The 24,192-nt window shown below is 36.0% G+C and overlaps 1 protein-coding gene across 2 annotated transcripts in view; it reads right to left on the minus strand.

The window, feature by feature from the left end:
- The window catches only part of TPK1 (thiamin pyrophosphokinase 1), a 401,888-nt gene that overhangs the window by 225,624 nt on the left and 152,072 nt on the right, over positions 1–24,192 (minus strand). For both annotated transcript variants that reach the window (XM_011941409.1, XM_011941410.1), the window contains exon 4: positions 7,498–7,567. In XM_011941409.1, coding sequence (XP_011796799.1) covers positions 7,498–7,567 — 70 coding nt within the window. The remainder of the gene's footprint in view (positions 1–7,497; positions 7,568–24,192) is intronic.

A 24,192-nucleotide genomic window follows, 5' to 3' on the forward strand; every position in this document is an offset into this window, starting at 1 on the left:
GCTAGAACTGTGGTGTATCCATGCGCTAGAACTGTGGTGTATCCATGCGCTAGAACTGTGGTGTATCCATGCGCTAGAACTGTGGTGTATCCATGTGCTAGAACACTACTCAACAGTAAAAAGGAACAAACTACATAAAATAACATAATAAATACATAAAATACATGGATGAATTAAAATACATAAAATAACACGAATGAATCTCAAAAGCATTTGATAAATGAGAAATGACAGAAAAGACAACAAATTGTGTGTTTTCATTTGTATGACATTCTAGAAGTCTACAGGGGACACAGTGTGGGAGGAGGCGAATGACTGCAAAGCAGGAGGTAGGAACTTTTTGGGATGATGAACGTGTTTTAATCTTGACTGTGGTCGTGGGTATGCAAGTATATAATGCTTCAAAAATAATTGAACTGTATGTTTAAATTGGATGAATTTTGTTGTATGAAATTACAGCTGAACAAAGCGGATTTAAAACAAAAGAAATCAGATGCCAAACACTACATTCCTATATGCCAACCACTATCTGAAAAATGCTTACAACCTTTCTGAAAAGTAATACAATGACTACATTCAGAATAGTTAAGTATGACAAAAATATTTACAGCTATGGCCTAAAACTACATCAGGTACACACTGAACTATTCAATAATTTATCACTATAGCTTTTAAGAGCCATGCTCCATCCTCTTGATTTATCCAGATCTTCTGTAATTAGCCACAGTAATGTTACCTCATCAAGATTTCTCTAAATACTCCAAAAGAAAGTTATCTCTTCCCGAAATGTCATAGATGAAGAAACTACAGCCCGAGAAGTTAAATTACTTGCTAAAAGTAATGAAGTGGCAGAATCCGATTGTGAGCCTTAATCAAACTCTCTAACTACATAATGTCCATTCTGGAGGCTGCTGCTACCTGCAATGAAATAAAATGAAAGTGTCCAAAGTTACTCACAGACAGCCAGACTTAGATTGTCATTGATTCCTTCAAGAGTAATCAGATACTTGCTACCAGATGCCTGGGTTAATTGTATTGATAAAGGCTTTAGAAGCTAATTCTTAAGAGCTATCCTCCCACATTATTCAGTTATTTTAATTATATTTTGAACTTCGTTTAGCTGGGCCACAAATAGTCATAGAGTTAGAGTTACAACAGTCATCCTCTTCATACTTGATTAATCTAAAAAGTAGATTGATCTGATGAGTAAGTTGCATGATTATATAAAGCTCAAAGACTGAAACTGTAACTGTGAGAAAATTAATGAAGTGAGAGGAAAAAGAGATCAGGAACGTATTTTGCTTTTCTGTTTAAATAGGTCCTCATCATCCTGCCATCGTTAATGAGTGTTTAATTACGTGGTCACTTCCATGAATGCAAGGGATTTTTGTTAGGTGCTCATATCTAAACAGAAAGGAAACTCCTAAACATCTGAGCTAACCTAGAACAATGTTTATATAAAGATACTCTCCTGTAGAACTTTCCACTCAGGATTCTATAATTCATTAATTACTCTGAGAAAACTAACCTAAAAACCACCTTCCCCATATTTCAGATATCCTACACACAATACTAAAGATATAGCAACTTCTTAGACTGTTATGTTGATGCGTCTGAGAGTCTCTAAGTACCACACCATCACAAATAAATAAAAAACCCTCACATTTAGCAATGATATTCATGGTACATATTGCTCTCAAAATGCCAATGAATTCAAAGGCAAGGACCTCAGTTCCAGGATAAAAGATTCATTTAGACAGGAATTAGAATGCAACGTAACATAAGATACTCTGGAAATAAGTGAGATATATACTATATATGACTTCAGACAAAAATGCACAATCTTTTTAGACATGAGCCATTTCTGGCTTATAATACTAATAAGATATATAATTATTGAAAGTTTCTTTAACAACAAGATACTTCCAATAGCTGGTATTATATCTTAGAAATCCTTGACTTAACAAAAGCTTAGTCTTACATCTCTGCTAACATATCAAGGAGAAATCACTAATTCAAATAAATTCTCAAATGCTCATTAGTGTACTAGATATGAAGCATATAAAGATGATTAATTATGATTGCTGCCTTCCAGGAGTTTACCACCTAGTGAAGAAGATAAGATACATCTAAGCATAGCTAAATCACAAGATAAAATGAGAAAGTAAATAATTACGAAGTATTATGCAAAGTTAAAGGGTAATAGATCACTAGAAATTTACAACCTAGTAAAGAATGTAAGCTTTACAGCTTTAAATCAAGGCGAAATGTGAATGTAACATTGTGATTTAAGAGTATTATTACAGTGTAGGAAATGCCAAATCACTTCAGGCTGGAAGAGAAGAGGAGCCCTCCTGGAGTACATGGTATGTTCTTTGAACACTGATGCATGGATAGGATTGCTACAAAACGCGCTAGCACACGCTGCTAAAACCATCTAAGAATGAGGACAGCACAGGATCTACCATTATGATTATTTGGAATGGCCACACAATTGTAATGGGTGGTGCTAATGTATATGAGATCAGCTATGAGAAAGGGCCAGAGCAAAGGCAGAGAGGAGAAAGGGAATGGCAAATTTAGGACAGTGAGCAGTTCTGCTTGACCAGAATATAAGGGAAGAACTTGGGCATGCCGAAAAAGATAACCCTGCATCTCAAGGTGGTTAATTTAGATTTCATCCAGGAGACAAAGGAGAATCTCCCCGCCTCTCCCCAGTCACTACAAACGCACACACATATGCATACCTCCCATGCTCTGTGGTCCTAATCTTTCACAGCCCATTAGGCTCCTCAGAAGATTTTCTAATTCCTCCATTCTGGTCTAACTCTCCTTGCTCCATGTCTTCCTTTGTTACAGAATCTATCACATTGTACTAGAATTTTCTGTATATGTCATATAATCCATCATACTGAATGGCACCAGGGAGCTTATGTTTACTGAGCTTGCATCCACTTAACAAGTAACTACAGAAAAATTAATCATATGTCTTACTGTCCCACAGGTCAGAATCAATAGATATTAATAGATACATTGCAATTCACGACAAGAAAAAACATTTAGGGCTTCTTTATCAAAACAAAACCTGATAAATGAAGAGAGGCTGCTTTCATAGTTGAAATAGAGACAGACATTTATGAAAGATGGAATGGCCTTGAGGACATTATGCCACATAAAAGAAGCCAGTCACAGAAAGACAAATGCTGCAAGATTATCTCATCTGAGGTATCTAAAATAGTCAAAATCATAGACTCTAACTGTCGAATGGGGTTGCCAGGGGTGGAGGAAAGTGAGAAATGAGGAGTTACTCATCAATGGGCATAAAGGTTCAGTTAAGCAAGATGAGTAAGTTCTGGAGATCTAATGTATAACATTGCATCTGTAGTCAACAATATGTATTATACACAAAAACTTGCTAAGAGGTAGATCTCATGTTAAGTTTTGTTACCACAATTTTAAAACAATTTTAATAAAGATTGTGTGCAAGCATTTCACACATCTAGTATAGAACTGGACCTAAGCTCATGGCTGTTTTTTTAATTAATAAAAGTGATAAATAAGACTTGTTTTACAAGGTATTTATAAATCAAATCATGAAATAGCAATGGTCAATAAATACGTGAAAAGATGCCCAACATCCCTAGTTATCAGAGAAATGTCGATTAAAATCACAAATTCCATTCACAAACACTAAACGGCTAAAATCAACAAGATAAAAAAGAACAAATATTTGTGAGGATATGGAACAATACAGACATTATTCATGGAAATATAAAGTGGTACAACCACTTTGGAAAAGTGAAATGTCAATTTCTAGAAAGTTAAATATATATTTACTCTGTCACCCAGAAACTTCATTCTGTGTATCCACTTCCCCAAATTAAAACATGTTCACGGAAACCCTTGTATAAGAAGTGGCATTTACACATAATAGCCAAAAACTGGAAACAACCAAATGTACATCTGGTGAATAAACAAATGTAACTATGGTATATTCATACAATAAAATACCACTGAGTAATAAAAAACAACTACCAATACATGAATGAATTGCAAAAACATGTGAGCAAAAGAAAAAAGACACAAAAGAACACATATTATATGATTTCTTTTGCTCAAAATTTAGTAATAGATTTTTTTAAAGTCTACAGTAATGGAAATCAGAAAGCCAGTTGACTCGAGGTAAAAAACTGTCTGGATATCAACCATGAGGGAATTTTCTGGGGCTAGGGAAATGTTCTCTATCTTGTTTTGGATGGTGGATAAGAGACTATAAATAAATGTCTGACAAAACCCATGTAATTAAACATCTATGATATGCATTTCATTACATATTACACCTAAAATTTATGTAATTTATATATGTGATTCATATAATACACGATTTATATGTGTGTGTGTATATATATAACCTTTATATACATATAGAAAGGTAACTTTTTAAAAAGAACACAGGATCTAACTTAAAGAAGTTTCTATTGGCCAAAGATGAGACAATCTGAACACTGAAAACAGTGATATCTGCACATCTGTAATAAAATGAAACCTATCTAATATGTATAAGCCAAGAGTTTTGGGGCACTAATTCAGTATTCTGAAAGCAGGTAACAGAAGAACATTAATCACCTCTATTTCATAAACTATGTTTCCATTGAGTAATCTTGGACTTTCTGGGCTGCAGGATAAATGGGCACTATGTTTCCACTTGCTGATTACAGTCAAATTCAATACCCTTTTCTGAGTCTTCTTTTTACTACACACATCTCCCCATGAGTCCCAACCGCCTCACCTGCCACACTTCAACCTTCCCTTTCCCTCTGGGTCCATGAAAGAGTAACGGAGCCAGCAGGCCCAGGCAGGGGCCTGGAGCACACCTGGGTCCTCTTCAGGCTCTCCTAGGGCCCTGGCTCCATGAGGGACAGATGTGGACCTGAATGTTCAGGGGTATCCAGAGGCAGAGTGACACGGGGCCTGGGGCCTCATGCCCTGCCCCTCCTCAGCCTGAGCAGAAGGGAGAAGGTCCCACCACTGATTTTTCCCTGAGCTTTACTCCTCTGTAAACTTTGTTCCTCTGCTGCTGTCTATATGTCTTCCTTCCTTCCGTTCCAAATGTATAAATATTTTGCCTTCAACTGAAGATGGATTCTTTAAAAATTCATGTTTTATCACATAATTATGAGGCATTACATTGTACATATGGATTTTAAGTAAATAAATAAGAATAAGACAAGCAGTGGTCCACAAAGTACAAACTGACTTTTTAAAATTCATGCATATTGTTTCCTTTTTTATTGCGATGCCTTTCTATTAGAAATACAATTAAGAGGAATTATGTTTAGTTACCTGAATCCAATTAGTTTGACTGGTTAGGGTTTGTATTTAGAAGTTGATTCAAGGACTTAATTCCCACATGAGACACTTAGTTTCACTCATCTTCCTATGAGAGATTCTACCCTCACCCAGGCCAGCGATGTCCCTGGGCATCAGAGTAGGAATCATTACAAACACATAATTACAACTAGAAAATCAATGAAAAGTACAATGTTTTATTGAACATCTTCATACATGAACAAACAGTTGTTAAATTATATAAATCTTTTGGAAGATTTCTAGAAGATTACTTATCAATGTGTTGAGAAATATCACATGTGGTTATTTTGAAATTTGGGCAAAAAATAATGGTATTCGCCCCCTAAATCTGGTAATCTGTTTTGCTTTCAAATATGAATAAAAGCATTTTGTTTGAAATCATCTGCTTTGTAGCAACATGGATGCAGCTGGAAGCCACTATCCTTAGTGAATTAATGCAGTAACAGAAATCCAAATACTGCATGTTCTTACTTACAAGTGGGAGCTAAATATTGAGTACTCATGGACATAATGATGGCAACAACAGACACTGGTAACCAGAGAATGGGGAGGCAGGGGGTTAGGGGTTGAAAAAGTAACTACTGGATATTATGCTCACTACCTGGGTAACGGGATCATTCATATCCCAAACCTCAGCATCACACGATATACACGTGTAACGAAACTTCATGTGTAACGTGAACCTAAAATAATAGTTGAAATCATTTTTAAAGTGCTCTGTTATCTTTCTTATTAGTGTCCACCCCAATTCAGTAAAAATAATCAATATGAGAATCTATATTTCTTCACAAGCATTATCAATAGATCTTATGATCAAAGAGCACTTGGGAGGCACGGTGCTGAGATCCTTTCATTTGTGGTTATAATTATGTTCACAAGCTACACCTGCCAGTAGAGAATACCTGGCACCAGATTGTTTGCCAGCAAGCAGGCTACAGGTCCAATACATAAGCTTGGCCTCATGGGCATTACGCTCTTATCTGAAGCAAGTAACCTAGACACTTTTTTTTTTACAACACATACTTGAGTACTTTTTCACACATTGTCCATGTCAGGTCTTGGAGGATACTGTCAGAGGAATCTATAAAGTTACAAAATAAAGGAGCAAAAAATGTTAAGAATTAAAACTGTCTTTTAGGCTGTCACTCTTGCTATATTTTTTGATAATTCATCTAGTCCCCAGACATTAGCATTAGCATGTCCAGTCTCGAAGGAAACATGCCTTCCTCCTATAAGAAACCGGCTGCTTTCAAAAAGCAGCTCCAGTGTCAGAAATTTTGATCCCATAAAGGAAAATATATTATTTCAAAATACATATATTTAATTTGTACCTAGAGTATGTTACATCATAATGTTTTTATTTTTTGCAGCAAGGAGGTAATTTCTTAAACTATAAACATTTCAACATACTTAACAGCACATATGACAGAGATGAAACTATGTTTCATAGTCTACTTATATCTTCACTATAAATTCTTGTGTTTGCCAAGGTGTTTGAACTACAAACATGTTCACAATGAGCTAGGTTTAAAATCTGCTTCCATCAAACAGATTATCTTATTGAAAAATACCTCACCACACAAAGTAAGAAAAATCAGACAGCAAGGATAGTAAATCTTAAGGAAACTATTCATCTCCTAAAATATAAGTGTATGCGTAACTGAGAAATAATTAAGTTAAATTATACCGGGCTTTACTCAACACTAATATAAAACCTCATATTTTCCATGAGGGAATATACACCTACTTTATATAAAATCAGCTTTTATTCATTTACACTGTTTGAATAACATCTCAAATTGCCATCTGAAGTTTTATTTTAGCTGACTTTCACAGTTCTCACAAGTATCAAGATTTGATAATGCTACTTAATGTGGCTTTGAAGTAGCAGAATAAAGGTTTTGAAAATAAGAATAGATGCACCTCATTCTACTAAGAGATACCTTTCAAAGCAAGAAATAATACAACATGGTTAATTAAGCAGCTCAGGTTACTCTTCCCTCACTGGGGAGATTTTCTATAAAAGAGTCTGAAAGAAAAGTAACAATGTCCACTTACAAGAAGAAAATAAAACAACAGAGAGCAGAAATTAGTGGTACTATGCACACTGGCTAAAAGAAAACATACCTTTCTCTCTCTCCTTCGGTGATATCATATAAGCGGTTGGCACCTCCATCAGCACAGGCTCTTAAAAGAGCTTCAAATAGAAAGAACAAAATCATTTCAATACAAGAGGCACAGAGCAATATCTTTCAAATGATGATCACTAAAAAGCAGGCAGTCAGACGCACACAGTCACGCTAACTTCCGTGAATCATTTCACATTCATCTGTTGACACTGCTGGTACTAAAAACGATTCTACATTGCATGTGACAAATGACAAGTTTATTTCCTTTCTGCATCTTTTATTTATTTATTTCTTTTTCTCTGAGACGGAGTCTGGCTCTGTTGCCCAGGCTAGAGTGCAGTGGTGTAATCTCAGTTCACTGCAACCTCCGCTTCCCGGGTTTCAGCGATTCTCCAGCCTCAGCCTCCCAAGTAGCTGGGATTACAGGCATGTGCCACCACATCTAGCATATTTTTGTATTTTGAGTAGAGACAGGGTTTCATTGGCCAGGCTGGTCTCAAACTCCTGACCTCAGGTGATCCACCCACCTTGGCCTCCCAAAGTGCTGGGATTACAGGCGTAAGCCACCATGCCCAGCCTTTCCATCTTTTTTGGTTAAATAAAGGAGAAGACCGTAGACGGTGCTAGCATGTCTTCAATGTTTCTTCCATGACAGGCAACAGAAAAATGGTTTGTTGTTTTTGTTGTTTGAGACAGGGTCTTGCACTATCACCCAGGCTGGAGTGCAATGGCTCGATCACAGCTCACTGCAGCCTCAACCTCCTGGGCTCAGGTGATCCTCCCACGTCAGTCTCCCAGGTAGCTGGGGCTACAGACACACACCACCGTATCCTGCTAATTTTTATATTTTTTGTAGAGACGGGGTTTGCTCAGGCTGGTTTCAAACTCCTGGGCTCAAGTGATCCACCCACCTTGAACTCCCAGAGTGCTGGGATTACAGGCGTGAGCCACTGCACCCGGCAGGATATGGTTTTCATTGTGTTCTCTCCTTTTAATAATTTTTACATATACTTTTGATTTACTACATGGAGTATGGGTTTCAATTTTTATTTTGATGAAAACATTTCTTCTTAAAAATAAATGATAAGCATGTTTATTTTAAAATATAAGTAAATAATAACCTAGATAATATGAGCATAATGTAAAAATTGTGAAGGTGGTACAAAATTAACTGAAACTTGGAAATGCTAAGGTAATCAAATAAATCTTGCTGTCTCTCCACCTTGGGCCTTGGCCTCCTCCTTTCCCATGACTTCTCCGTGCTACTGCTCTCAGATTTGACACTGCTAATCAACTACCCTCTGAAGTTTTTGCAGTCCATGGAAGGCGATTTTTGTGGCTGGTGCTACCTTTCTGATTTCTATTTTTCATAGAAATATTTAGTATCTTGGCATCAGCTCAGAATGAACATTGTTAGGCATCAAACTAGCAGGTTCTTTGCAAGAGTCCTAAGATAATGTGACAGGGTCTCCACTTTAAGCATCTTCTAACCAGTACAAATAAGCCAGAAGCCGATTAATTAACGTCCACTCTCAGAATTGACCAACATAGTGAGAAACTACTTTTCTTTGAAATTAAAATTAATGGCACAGGTAAGTGGAATTGAGGGAAAGAAAACAAACAGCCACTTTCCCTTATGTATTCCTCAGGTATTTGAAATATAAAATAGTTCAGATGAGTACAGCCTCTAGAAAAAGATCAGTGATACATGATTTGTTTTAGAAACTGTAAAATAATAGATGCTAGAAAATCACCACTTAAACAAATAAAAATCCACAATTTCCACTGTGGGAATTTCCTCTGAATTTAATCCACCCACGAGCGCAAGACGTCTTATGAAAATATTTGAAATAGGATGGAATGGTCCCAAATCTCAGCAGGGGACCTAACCACCTCCTGACACTTCACACCTGGATACCCCACCCAGCTTTAAGGCACATTTAATGAGCGTCTCTTGGTGGTAAAGACACTCCTCTTCTGTTTGGCTGCAAATGTAATGATTTCAGCGTCACTCTGGAATAGCAGATTAGCTGAGTATAATACTGTAAATTGGTAGTAAATTTGATGGTATTAGTACATTGGCTTCTGATTGCCATCGGTACACTGATACTTTCAGAAAGCCGCTGTCAGTCCAATATGTTTGTGTATCTAACCTGTTTTCTCTTTCTGGCAAATTTTAAGACTTTCCCTTTATCTTCGGTTTTTCAAATTTCAACATGATGTAGCTTATTTGGAATTAACTGTGCTTCCAAGGTTGGGCATGGAAGCCTCAGGAATGTAATCCCAGCACTTTGAGAGACTAAGGCGGGAGGAATGCTTGAGCTGAGATATTCAAGACCAGCCTGGGCAACATGGCGAAACCTTGTCTCTACAATAAATTCTCAAACATTAGCTGAGCATGGTGGCACTCACCTGTCATCAGAGCTACTTAGGAGGATCGTTTGTGCCTGGGGAGGTCCAGGCTGCAATAAGCCAAGCTGGCACCACTGCACTCCAGCCTGGGCGACAGAGTCAGACCCTGTCTGAAAAACAACAAAATGTGCTTCCTAAATCTGAGGACCCATGACTTTCTTCAGTTCTGGATAATTCTTAGCCACTTTTAATTCCATTATTTCATGTCTTCTATTCTCTCTATGCATCAATTTTCTGACACTCCATTTAAACATATTTTTAGACAGTCTCATTCTGCCCTTCACATTTCTTAAACTGTGTCACTTCTATCACCTTTTCTTTCTGTATATGCATGTAATTTCTTCAAACCTCTCTTTCAATTATGTCTAGTCACCTGTTTAAAACATAAAAGTTTATAGTCTTACTGATTCTTTTTAAAGAAGTTCTATTTGGTTCTTTTTTCAATTCAAGGTCTTTTCTGATAATCTGTTGCTAATGTTTTCTATACCTTCTTTTATTTATTTATTTATTTTTTTAAAAAATCCTTTCCCTATGGATGGGATATTTAAAGAATATCTACCTGACTATATTGTCAGAACTAAAAGTTCCAATATGTTTTCCACTTATCCATGATATGTAAGGCTATTTTATATGTTCTATGTTACATGAGAAATAAAGCAGAGGACAAGTGGAAAAAAAACATTCCTTTTCCCTGTAGCTTACTCACCTGTAAATAAGCATATGACTTATGGAATAAGGTTACTAAGTAATTATTTAATAATTATATATAGTGCCCATTATGATACAAGAACACATAAGCATTTAATAAACATGAGTCCTCTTTCTCCATTTTTGTCAGAATGAAAAAAATCTGAAAAGACTGTGTTCCTGGAAAAGAAAAGCCATATCTACTTAGAAAGTAAAAAAAAAAAAAATAGGAGTTTTTATAAAGACATCTAAAAGGGATGTTACAAATTACCAACACACATTTTCCTTGTAAGGAGTGGCACTCAAATTCAAATTATGTCACAAATGTAACTTGCAGAAGATCACAGAAGACATTGCACATTCCCTAAGTATCAAAACCATCAAAAGCTAAAAGATAGAGATCATCTCACATACAAAATATAGCACAAAACAAGTGATTAGGGAGAAAGAAACAACTCATTAATAGAAACAGATGGTAAACTGTTAGTAATTATCTTTGGAGTATATAAAACAATTCTCTGTAAACAAAACTAACAAGTGTATGGAACATTTTTATGTAATAACCGATTCACTAAAGTAATATGCAAATCTCAGAAATAGTAGTTTTTAATGGTCAAGGATTATCAAACAAAATGACTTGCCAATTTTTCACATTATATCATTTTGCAAAGATCAGTTGAATTCAACATGTATTCCTGTTATGTGCTAGGCTTTACATAAAATAAAAATATGAACAACAAACAGATCTAGTTCTCTAGGCTCAGATTATAGTGAAAAACATGAAAACAGAAGCAAATACATGCAATGCACTGTAGACTGTGGTAAGGGCTCTAAGAAAGTCACCAAAATGCAATAGGAAGACAAGGAAAGAAGAAATGAATTTCAGTGGATAAACGTGTAAAACTGCTAATAATAAATCCAGTTCAGCTAAGATCACCGTTACTTTTACAACAGAAAAAATGCTAATGCTGTTATTTCTAACATCCATCTTTAAATTGATATTTCTTGAGCAGTTTATAAAAAAGACAAACACCTATATCACAGGAAGTAAATTTGTCCACATCTATTCCTGCTTTAAATGGCAAAGGGAGCTAAAATAAGCATGATGATATGTATAGACTATTTTCTCAGTGCATGTAGTTTGAGAGTAGGGAGGAAAAACAAGTTCCAGTCTGTCCCTAAAACCTTTTTGTTTTCAATAAAGCATGACCAAAAAAATGTATTCTACCTCTCCTACATTTTATTAACCAAAAGGTTTTCACCAGTTTCAAACATTTTCTATAAACATAAATAAAACTGCATTTGAAAAATAAAATGTTTCCAACATATTGTAAATAACATTGGCATAAGTTCATGCACAGTGAAGTCTGAAAAATGCATAAATCAGTATCACTGTTAGAGAAAGTGACCAACTAAAGGAACCAGAAGTAGGGGACATTCTTTAATTTTTGATAAATTGTAACGAATCTGCCTAAAAAAACTGATCACTTCATCATCATTTAAGTTGTCCCAGGCTTTAATGAATAGAAGTTACTGCATGAGTTATCTTTTAATGTAAAAATTCCATTGGCTTATACAGCAAAATTTCTGCAGATTTGTCACATACTATAACTTCAATGGCTGAGCAATTACTTACCATGCAACAGGCTGATAAACAGATGAAGACTAAAATATATTAAAAACCTCTACAGCAACTTTGTATCTTAGTAGAACCCCTAAGCAGGTGAAAGAAATCTTTCACTTTTTTTTTACTTGGTATAAGTTAACATTACTGACAAATAATGAAGAGCTTCAGGCACAAGCAGAGGTTAGTTCCCTACTTCAAATAGCTCCCTATTTCTTTGGAATAAAGTTGAGTTGAAATAACTTCACTTTCTGCAAAGTAGATTATCAATTAGTTCCAATTATTAAGGTGGGAGAATAAAACAAAGTAGCTTCTGCAGTTTCGGGTAAAGAACACAAGAGACAGAGGATTTCAGTGCTAGTCTAGATCAGCCACTTAGTCCTTTGATGCTGAGTTCATCCTAAACATTCTGATTTTAATGCAAAATCAAGATCACCTGGTATATCCTACCAAAATCACACACACACAAATTCAAGGACTAGAGAGAGACAACATAAATAAAACTAGAAGAAAGGGGCATGAGGAAACATCATCTCACAGGCTGTTGATGAGGCTACAATGTTGAGGGACAGTTTGGCAGATTGACAAAAACCTTAAAGGTGTGTACCTTTTTACCCAGAAATTCTACGTAGCCTGCATAAATACTTGCCAAAAATTACAAGGAAATATGTACAAGGATATTTGCTGTGACAGTCTGTGTAATCATGAAAAACTAACAGCAAACTTAAATGGCCCACAGGTGAATGTTGGTAAAATATACCATGGTCCTATTTTACTACCATCAGAAACGTTAGATCTTATATGTATTAGCATATTATCTGTTAGGAGATATAGTGTTATTTTTAAACTTTGAATAACCTTGGTCAAATCTTCCTTGCAACAGCAATTCATGGAAGGTATAGGAACATACTAAATCCAAGAAAACTAAGCATCAGGTAAAGGTCTTTATGTCAAGATTGTAAATCAAGAAATCAGCAATCAGCATTTGTAAGATGCACCCGCACTGGAAAACGGGCCCTAGTCTGGCACCCTGAAGGAAACAAAGGGATAAAAACTAAAGAGACCCCAAAATCAACGGCTTCCCTGGCAAAGCATATCCCAAATGTGGAGTGACTGGTACATTTGAAAGCAATTACTGTGAAATGACAGACCTCACTAATTTTGTTATCAAGCTTTATTACCTGCCTCATGGCCTTACACTTGGCATTGAGTAAAGCCTATCATGCCTTATTAGTTTGTTAATTCAAACACAAGAACACTTCTATATTCCATACGCCAAACTCATTAACAGGGATTATTTATGAGGAATGGGGATGGCATAACGAAAAAGACTTTTTAAAAAATTACTTACAACAATCACTGTGCTGTTAAAACTATTTCTCAGTAATATGAATTATATTGTAATTATAATTTAAAAACCAACAGTAATCATTAAAAGGAAAAATAAGAGTTACAGACTTAAGATAGTGCAAGAATGATTCCAGATCCAATCTCAGGAGAAGGAATTAGATATTTTGCCAGATTGGTCAGGATTGAGTCACAGGTGTCTACAGTTAAATTAGAGGACAGAGAAGGTCCAGAATCTTATTTAGAAGATGTTTCACTGAGTCCCAGGAGAGCTAAATAATTCCAATTACTTAAATCCTGTTTATTCCTAACCAAGTTCTTGCCCCTAGTACTCCAAAGATTCAATTAAGTCTTATGTTCCTGAAATCAATCTAATCTGTCAATATTCATAGTTTGAGCTAGGGATTCTGTCCCAAATCTGAGAAACAAAAGTAAACCACTTAATCTCCAACTTCTGGTAAGCCACCTCTAGCACCCATAAGAGTTAGCCTCGCTGTGGAAAAGAAAATATATCCTGTCTGAATGCACCTCAGAAACAGTCCACTAGCAACTGCACATCAATAAGTGATCATTATTTGCTAAATATGTGAGTACGTACACAGCTACACAGGGATCAGCTGGAAGTTTATTATCAGGCACTAAGGAGGATGAGTGAGTTTTTGTTTTTGTTTTCATTTGTATTGCATTAAGAACACAAGATCAGATTTAATCTCTTAAATAAGTATATAAAAAACGGTACTGTTAACTATAGATACAAATTTGTACAAAAGATCTCTGGAATTGGCTCATCTGGCATTAACTAAAACTTTACACTCATTGAAGAGCAACTCCCCATTTGCCCTTCCCCCAAGCTCCTGGTAACCAGCATTCTACCCTCTGATTGCATATGTTTGACTATTTTTGATACTTCATATTAAGTAGAATCACACTGTATTTGTCTTTATGTGACTGGCTCACTTCACTTAGCATAATGTTATCTGGGTTCATCTATGTTGTCATATATTCATTCTTTTTTAAGGCTGAAAAACATTTCATTATATGTACAGTCTACATTTCTTTATTGATTTATCAGTTGACAGACATTTAGGTTGTTTCCACATCTTAACTATTGTGAGTAGTGCCACAATGAACATGGGAGTGCTAATACCTGTTAGGGATCCTGATTTCCATTCTTTGGGATTAAACACCCAGAAGTGGGATTTCAGAACTTTATGGTAATTTTATTTTTAATTTTTTGAGGAATCTCCATACAGTTTTCAACAGTGTAAACCAACTAAGTGCACGTGTTTTTTACTCCTACCAAGTGTCCAAGTGTTCCAGTTTCTCCACATCCTCAACAATACATGCTGTCTTTTGTTTTTTGATACCAGCCATCCAACAGGTGTGAGTCGATACCTCATTGTGGTTTTGATTTGTATTTCCCTGATGATTAGTGAACTGAATATCTTTTCATGTACCTGTTGGCCATTTGTGTGTCTTCTTTGGAAAAATGTCTATTCAAGTCCTTCAACCATTTCGGAGAGAGTAGATTTTAGATGTACTTACCAAAAAAAAAAAAAAAAATTATATGAGATGATGAGCATGTTAAATTGCTTACCTCGAGTAATCATTATGTATATCAAAACATCATATTGCACCTTTCAAAAGATGACATACGTGATGCCAACAATATCTAAAAATGCTCAACAATCACTAATTATTACAGAAATGCGAATTGAAACCACAATGAGATACCATCTCACATCAATCAGAATGGCTATTGTTAAAAAATCAAAAAATAAAAAGATGCTGGCAAGACTGTGGAGAAAAGAGAATTCTTATACACTGCTGGTGGGAATGTAAATTAGTTCTGCCACTGTGGAAAGCAGTTATGGTGATTTCTCAAAGACCTTAAAACAGAATTACCATTCAACCCAACAATCCCAATACAAAGACCTTAAAACAGAATTACCATTCAACCCAGCAATCCCATTATTGGGTATATACCCAAAGAAATATAAATCGTTCTGTCATAAAGACACACACACACATATATTCACTGCAACACTATTCACAATAGCAAAAACACAGAATCAACCTAAATGCCCATCAACAGTAGAGTGGATAAAGAAAATGTGGTATAGATATGCCATGGAATACTACACAGCCACAAAAAAGAACAAGATTATCTCTTCTGCAGCAGCATGAAGCTGGAGGCCAGTATCATAAGCAAACTAACACAGGAACAGAAAACCAAATACTGCATGCTCTCACTTATAAAAGGGTGCTAACCACTGAGAACACACAGGCGCAAAGAAGGGAACAACACATACCAAGACCTACTTGAGGGTAGAGGGTGAGAAAAAGGAGAGGATCAAAAAAACTACCTATTGAGTACTATGCTTAGTACTTGAGTGATAAAATCGTCTGTACACTAAACCCCGTGACACAAAATTTATCAATATAACAAACCCACATATGTACCCCTGAACCTAAAAGTTTACAAAAAATCATATTGTATACCTTAAATTTATACTAAAACCTTCTCATTTTAAAATAGGGTTATTAGTTTTCTCACTATTGAGTTCTAGGAGTTCCTTATGTATTTTAGAAATTAACCCCGTATCAGATACATGGTTTGCAAATATTTTCTCCTATTCCATAGGTTGCCTTTTCACTCCATTGTTTCCTTTGCTGTGCAGAAGCTTTTAAATTTGATGTAGTCCCACTTGTCTATTTCGGCTTTTGTTTCCTTTGCTTTTGATGTCATATCCATGAAATCACTGCCATGATCAATATCATGAAGCATCCCCGCTGTGTTTTGTTTTAGGTCTTTCACAGTTTCAGGTCTTACAGTTAAGTCTTTAATTCATTTTCAGTTGAAAATCTGAGTTTTTAACCAGCTCTTTGCTTTTTTTTTTTTTTTTTTTCTGAGACAGGGTATTACGCTGATGCTCCGGCTGGAATGCAGTGGTGCAATCATAGCTCATGGTCACCTCAAACTCCGGGGCTCAAACAATCCTCTCACCTCAACCTTCAAGTGGTTGAAGCTACAGGTGCACCCCACCATGCCTGACTAATGTTTTCAAATTTTGTAGAGACAACGTCTAACCATGTTGCCCAGGCTGGTCTCAAAATCCTGGCTTCAACTGATCCCCTCACTGTGGCCTCCCAAAGTGCCAGGATTATAGAGGCATAAGTCACCATACACCCAATCTTATCCAATTTTCGTCTCTAGGGACAATACTGATATAAAGCCATACTTTATACTTTAATCAGCCAAGATGCTCTAAACTGATACCTTCTTTCAGAAGTATTACTTCCTGAAAAGTATTTAATTTACCTACAGGTGTTTTTCTGTCTGTGTTAAAACCCCAAATACAGATTGAAGCCTAATAAGAAATATACTTTATAAAAAGATTCATGGAAATTTTCACTTAATGAATTCCTAAGAATGTTTGGGTGGTCAGTTTTGATATTTCTTAAATACTTTAAAACAATAAAATGTCGATTTAGGATATTTCTACTATTTAAAAGAGAAGTTATGGTATCTCCTTGAAGATCTTCGTAAGTAGGGGGTATTAAATATATTGGTCAATGACAAAAGCAAGAGAAAGAAACACATACGATACTATACATATACAACCTAAAAAGGTATTGATTTTTACATCTATAGAACTGTAAGTACAATAAACTGGTTACAGTGGTGCTTCTGGAAAGAGAGAAGAGTTAGGACAAAGATTTATATTGCACATAACTTAAATTTTATTCAGGGGAACTTACTCTTGCAGTCTCGGCTATAAGTGGTATTGAATCCACAACCAAATCCAAGCTCAGCATGTGGCTCAATCTATGCCATCACAATCTCCTGGCCAGAGTGACTGGTTCAGAGACAGATACATGGCCCAGGCAAAGAAAACAAGAGCTAAGGAGACTTTGTAGGTTTCCTCTTCCACTGTCCTGTGACTTGTGGCGCTAGACATTTGGTTCTATGATCGTGTATTACTCTGGCCCTGAGAATGAAGCCAAAACAGTGAAGGTAAGGCTAGGAGACAAGAGAAGACACTGTTTGAGTGTCTATAACTACAGCCAAAGCCAGCCACTAGCCTTTCAAACTATGTGAGCTAATAAATGCTCTTTCTGGGTTCAGGCAAATTTAAGCTGGGTTCTCTGTCACTTAAAACTGAAGGAGCCCTAAGTAATACAAACATTAATTTCTGCTTCAGAGACATGAAATCCTCCTCTCTTTCAGTTGGAAAATTCTACTTTATTATGTCTCAAATGTATGTTGGGACAAGCACGTAAGAGGAGGTGTATATTTCTGCAGGTACTTTGCCTATTACTGGTATACATCATCATGAGCAAAGGTCTATATCAGTTCATGGACATAGTTAACAGAAACAGATTAGTATGATTTCCCTATCAAGACATTATTTCATGTGAAAAACTTGTATTCCAAGCATTTCACGGAAATATATGCTGTTCTTGAGAGACAGTAACAATTTATTTTGCTCATAGGAGTGCTGAAATGCATAATTAATTGTTGTTTAGAGAACTCTTTCAGTATTGTAGATTGAAGGTTTTATTTGCAGTATATTTATGTGCAATTATCAAGAAAGTTCACATTATTTGTAATATCCTATAAATAATGAGTCTAATACTCTGAATTTTAGTCAAGTCAGTAGCACAGAATTACATGAAAGAAAAATCAAGTGGTATTGATATTAAGCATCTACATGTACAGAGCTGTGCTAGTCCTAATGATTTGGTTCATGCCATATAATGAAGAGTTTTATTACCTTTTGGTAAATATTGTTGGGTAAATTCTATTACCCTTTTTCTCTAACACTTCATGTCTCCTCCTCTCCTAGTTATTCACTATGGAGAAAAAGTATAACATTTAGTCATCCTTGATCCTATTCATAAAGTCTACAATCAGATAATTCTTTAACACTGAGTGACACTAAATACCTCATTACTAAGAAATCTGAGAGAAACAACCAAACATCAAACTATCTCTGTTCATCCTAAAGTGGCACAGAAAATTTTTTCTAGAAGACGGGCAAAACTCATATTGTATAGAAACTGCAAATAGGTAAGAAGCACAGAAAAAAAATCTCCTATGTGTAAAGCTAGTACAGGCACATTTGTCCAAATATTAGTTGATAGGAACCATTAAGGTTCACGTGTACCCTCAATCACTGATTTTTTACTAAAGATTGGCCATGCTTTAGGAACAGGGTGGCAAACATGCAAGCTCAACCTATAACGAATAAGAAAACTTACAAAAGAACCTTGTTGGTGTTGCTCTAGTACCTTGGCACCATCACATTTTGGGTCTTTTTTATGGGTGGATATCTGGTGCATTATAGCATACTTAGCAGCATTCTTGGCCTCTACCAATTAGATGCCAATAGTAACCCTCGGTTGTGACAACCAAAATATCTGCAAATGTCAAATGTCACTTGGTGGGCAAAATCACTACCAGCTGAAAACCAGTGCAACAAAGAGCACAACTCAAACTTCAGCAGGCTGCCCAGAGTCCCATAATACTGAGCGGTGTAGCAGACTGCTCACTGTTATTCTCTAACTTTTCCAATTTTGAAAGCAAACCCATCATCCAGAAACTACATTCTACCTGGCCACCGAAGTCAGGTAAATTAACACCGCAATTTACGTGCTAGCTAAGTTGCTTTCACATCTATCCCAGATGCACAGGTAACAGTGTATTCCAATTCAGGCTTATTGAATCTTCGGTAAGACTTCTCATACAATCTGGATATGTACAGATAACTGTGATACTCTGGGTAGTCTTATAACAAAATCCCATACCATCTCCATTTGTGCCTATTTATTTGAGAACCTATTCCTAAATTATTATTATACTAGTGACAACAGTCAAAGTCAGGTCCTTCTGATTACCCTCTTGGATCTGCTGGATATTTCACATCATCTCCCATGATGGTGAGAACAAGAAAACATCCGGCTGGGCATGGTGGCTCATGCCTGTAATCCCAGCACTTTGGGACGCTAAGGCAGGCGGATCACTTGAGGCTATGAGTTCACGACCAGCCTGGCCAACACGGTGAAACCCTATCTCTGCTAAAAAAAAAAAATTAGCCAGGCGTGGTGGCATATGCCTATAATCCCAGCCACTCGGGAGGCTGAGGCAGGAGAACTGATTGAATCCAGGAGGCAGAGGTTGCAGTGAGCTGACACTGCACTACTGTACTCCAGCCTGGGCAACACAGAGAGACACTGTTTAAAACAAAAAAAAGAAAGAAAACATCCCACATGTATCATCACCATAGAGAATGAGCATCAAAAGTGACAATTTCTATTGAACCAGTCCATTTCATAATATAACAACATCAGTAAAGTGGCAGTGTCAAAATAATGAAATGTGGCAGATATCTATGAATGAGCAACATAATAAAATACATTTAACTACCAAGAAGTGTTGGAATAAAATAAATAGGTAATAATGGTGGTTGGTCCAGTCAGCAAAAGTAAAAGTTTTAAAGTAAAAATATTTAAGTAAAGCTTTTAAATTAAAATAACTCTGCTGCTGCAACCGTATTACATAATGAATGTATAAGAAGATGGAGCAGCTTGGAACTGTTTCGCCTCCTTGCCTGTTTGTCACCAGAATTCCTTTCTCTCTTCATCTTTTCTAGACCAGTGGTCTCAGATCCCAGAACTCATACACAAGGCATATTTCAAGTGAGAGATTCATTGTTGCATATATCAAAAGTGAAAGCACATCAAAATCAGATACTTTGTTACACAAAAATGTGATACTTAACCTTTATCTTACTCTGTAGAGGCAGGAGGAAAAAAGTACCTAATCAGCTTATATCTCCACCTTTCCTGGTACCTTTGATATATTTATAAAAATATCAACACAGTTTACTGAGTAGGAGTTTCTAGCAAACACATCTATTCTCTTAAAAAATGATCATTAAATCTAACAGGTGATAATAGGTTAACTGGGGAATTAGACCATGATGCCAAATAATTAGAAACTGAGAAATGATTGTATATTTTTACTACTGACCAATGCAAGAATTTCACATATTATGCTCTTAGAACTTGACTATGCTCCTTTTCTAAATAAGCACAATCAAAAGTTAATTCTTCCTCCTACTTAGGAAACAGGGGAGACTGTGAAAACTAAGAATAGAAAGAAGGGAGAGGAATTATGGATAGTGTTTCTAGAAAAGAAAAATGGAAAGAAAAGAATAACTGGATTCAGGTTAAAAGCAAGAGACAATTACCCGAAAATTCATAGTGGGCCTTCTGTAGATGAAGAGCTACAATCTTGCTCGGTGAGGGACAATTTAAGAGCAAAGTGCTTAAAGGAGGTCAAAGTGTTTAAAATGAATGCTTTACTAACTACCACATTTCTTGGTATGTGGAACACAGAATGGTTTTTGGTATTTAGGCTATCTCAGGGCATCTTAGGAATACATTAATCTTTGTCCTTAAAATATGATTGATCAAGGCATGGAAAAGCTTGTAACTTAAAATAAGTAAAAGTAGGCCAGTTGTTTTAGAGTTTACTTAGACAACAGAATAATTATACAAGATCAAGTTGAGAGGTCATCAAAAACTGATGATTTAGACCACAATGACAAAGACAGTTTAAATATAAAGGGAAATCATAAAAGATTTTAAGTTGAAGAGTGTTATACTCTAGCTCACATGTTAAAGACCATTCTTCCATGATAGTGTAAGAAAAGAAAATCACGGGCCAATAACCCTGATGAACATAAAAACAAAAGTCCTCCACAGAATACTAGCAAACAAACTCAATAGCACATTAAAGGATCATTCATCATAACCAAGTAGGATTTATCCCTGGGATGCATGGATAATTCAACATACAGAAATTAATAAATGTGATGCATCACAATAACAGAATGGACAGAAATCATATGATCATCTCAACAGATACAGAAAAAACATTTGAAAAAAATCTACATCCTTTTATGACAAAAACTCACAACAAGTTAGGCATAGAAGAAATTTATTTCAACACAATACTGGCCATATATGAAAACCCCACAGCTAACACCATATCCAGTGGTGAAAAGTGGAAAGCTTTTCCTTTAGGGTCAGGAACAAGACAAAGATGCCCACTCTCACAGCTTCTTTTCAACACAGTACTGCAAGTACTAGCCAGAGCAATTAGGCAAAAAAAAGAAATAAAAGACATCCAAATAGGAAATACAGAAGTAAAAATGTCTGTTTGCTGATGCCAGAGCTTATATATAGAAAACCCTAAAAACTACACTATCAAACTATTAGAACTGATAAACAAATACAGTAAAGTTGCAAGGTACAAAATCAACATGCAAAAATCCATAGCATTTCCTTATACTAGCAATGACCTATCTGAAAAACAAATCAGGAAAACAGTACCATTTAAAATAGCATCAAACAAATAAAATACTTAAGAAATGTGATCAAGGAGGCAAAAGCTGTATATGCAGAAAACTATAAAACAATGATGAAATAAGTTGTAAATGACACAAAGAAAAAGGTATCTTGTGTCCATGGACTGGAAAAATTAATAATGTTAAAATGCTCCATATGACCCAAAGTGATCTACAGAGTCTATGCAATCCCTAGCAAAATTCCAATGTCTTTTAAATAGAAATACAATCCTAAAACTCATAGGGAACCACAAAAGATCTTCAATAGTCAAAGCAATCTCAAGCAATAAGAACAAGGTTGGAGGCATCACCATCTGACTTCAAATCTAGTACAAAGCTATAGTAATCAAAACAATATGGTACTGGTATAAAAACAGACACAGTGACTGAAAGAACAGAATAGAGAGGCCAGAAATAAACCCACATATAGGCCGGGCGCGGTGGCTCAAGCCTGTAGTCCCAGCACTTTGGGAGGCCGAGACGGGCGGATCATGAGGTCAGGAGATCGAGACCATCCTGGCTAACACGATGAAACCCCGTCTCTACTAAAAAAAATACAAAAAATTAGCCGGGCGAGGTGGCGGGCGCCTGTAGTCCCAGCTACTCGGGAGGCTGAGGCAGGAGAATGGCGTAAACCCGGGAGGCGGAGCTTGCAGTGAGCTGAGATCCGGCCACTGCACTCCAGCCTGGGCAACAGAGCGAGACTCCGTCTCAAAAAAATAAATATATAAAATAAACCCACATATATATGTTCAATTGATTTTTGACAAAGGTATCATGAGCACACAATAGAGTAAGAACAATCTCTTCAATAAATGGGGAAACAGAATATCCACGAGCAAAAGAATAAAATTGGACCCTTTTCTAACCCCATATGAAAAAATAAACTCAAATGGATTAAAGAATTAAACATGTGACCTGAAACTGTAAAACTACAAGAAAAAAACACAGGGAAATGCTTCATGACATTGGGATAGGCAAAGATTTCTTTTGTCATAAGTACAGGCAACAAAAGCAAAAATAGGAAAATGGGATTGCATCAAACTAAAAGTCTTCTGCACAGCAAAGAAAGCATCTAATAGAGGGAAAAGACAATCCATGGACTGAGATACAATATTTGCAAACTATATATCTGATAAGAAGTCAATATTCAAAATACATGAGGAATTCAAATAACTCAATAGCAAGAAAATAAATATATCAATCAAAAACAAGGAACTCCTCACATCAAGTGATCCGCCCACTTTGGCCTCCCAAAGTGTTAGGATTACAGGCATGAGCCACCAAGCCCAGTCTTTTCATATGTTATTAACCCCACATTACATTTTTATCATTTTTGTTTAAATGGTCAATTATCTTCCAAAAATACTTAAGTCACAAGAAAAACATTCTCCTATATTTTGCCTTATAGACACCATTCCCAGCATTTTTTTGTTTCTTTGTGTTGATTCATATTTCTCCCTAGTATCATTTTCCTTCTTCCTGAAGGACTCCTTTAACATTTCTTGGGTCTTCTAGAGATAAATTACTTTGCATTTCTGGAAAAGTTTAGTTTGTCTCCAATTTGGAAAGATATTTGCTTTGGGCATAAAATTCTGAGTTGATACTTACTTTTTAAAATATTTTAAAGGTCTTACTCCATTGTCTTTTGCTTGCATGCATTCTTGCTTATGAGCAACCTGCTTTAACAGAGCAATTTTGAAAAACAGTATGGAGAATTACCATATGAGCCAGTAATTCTACCTCTAGGTGTATTTCCAAAAGGAATTGAAAACTGTATGTCAAAGATATCTGTACCCCCATACTCACTGCAGCATTATTCACAATAGCGAAGATGTGGAAGCAACCTAGGTGTCTGTCATCGGATGAATGGATAAAGAAAATGTGCTACATATACACAATGGAGTACTATTTAGCCTTTTAAAAGGGAGGAAATTCTGTCATTTGTAGCAACACGAATAAACCTAGAAGACGTTATGCTAAGTGAAATAAGCCAGACAAAGAAAGATAAATATAGCATGATCTCACTTACGTGTGGAATCTAAAAACGTTGAACTCATAGAAGAAGAGAGTAGAATGGGGGTTTCCAGAGGCTGGGGGTTGGGGTAGATGAGGTAAAGGAAGATGTTCACAGGGTATAAAGTTTCAGTTCGACAAGTGGAATTTGAGTGATCTATTACACAGAAGGATGGCTATAATAAATAAT

This window comes from Colobus angolensis, unplaced genomic scaffold, assembly GCF_000951035.1.
Source record: "Colobus angolensis palliatus isolate OR3802 unplaced genomic scaffold, Cang.pa_1.0 Scaffold2, whole genome shotgun sequence".
Lineage (NCBI taxonomy): Eukaryota > Metazoa > Chordata > Mammalia > Primates > Cercopithecidae > Colobus > Colobus angolensis.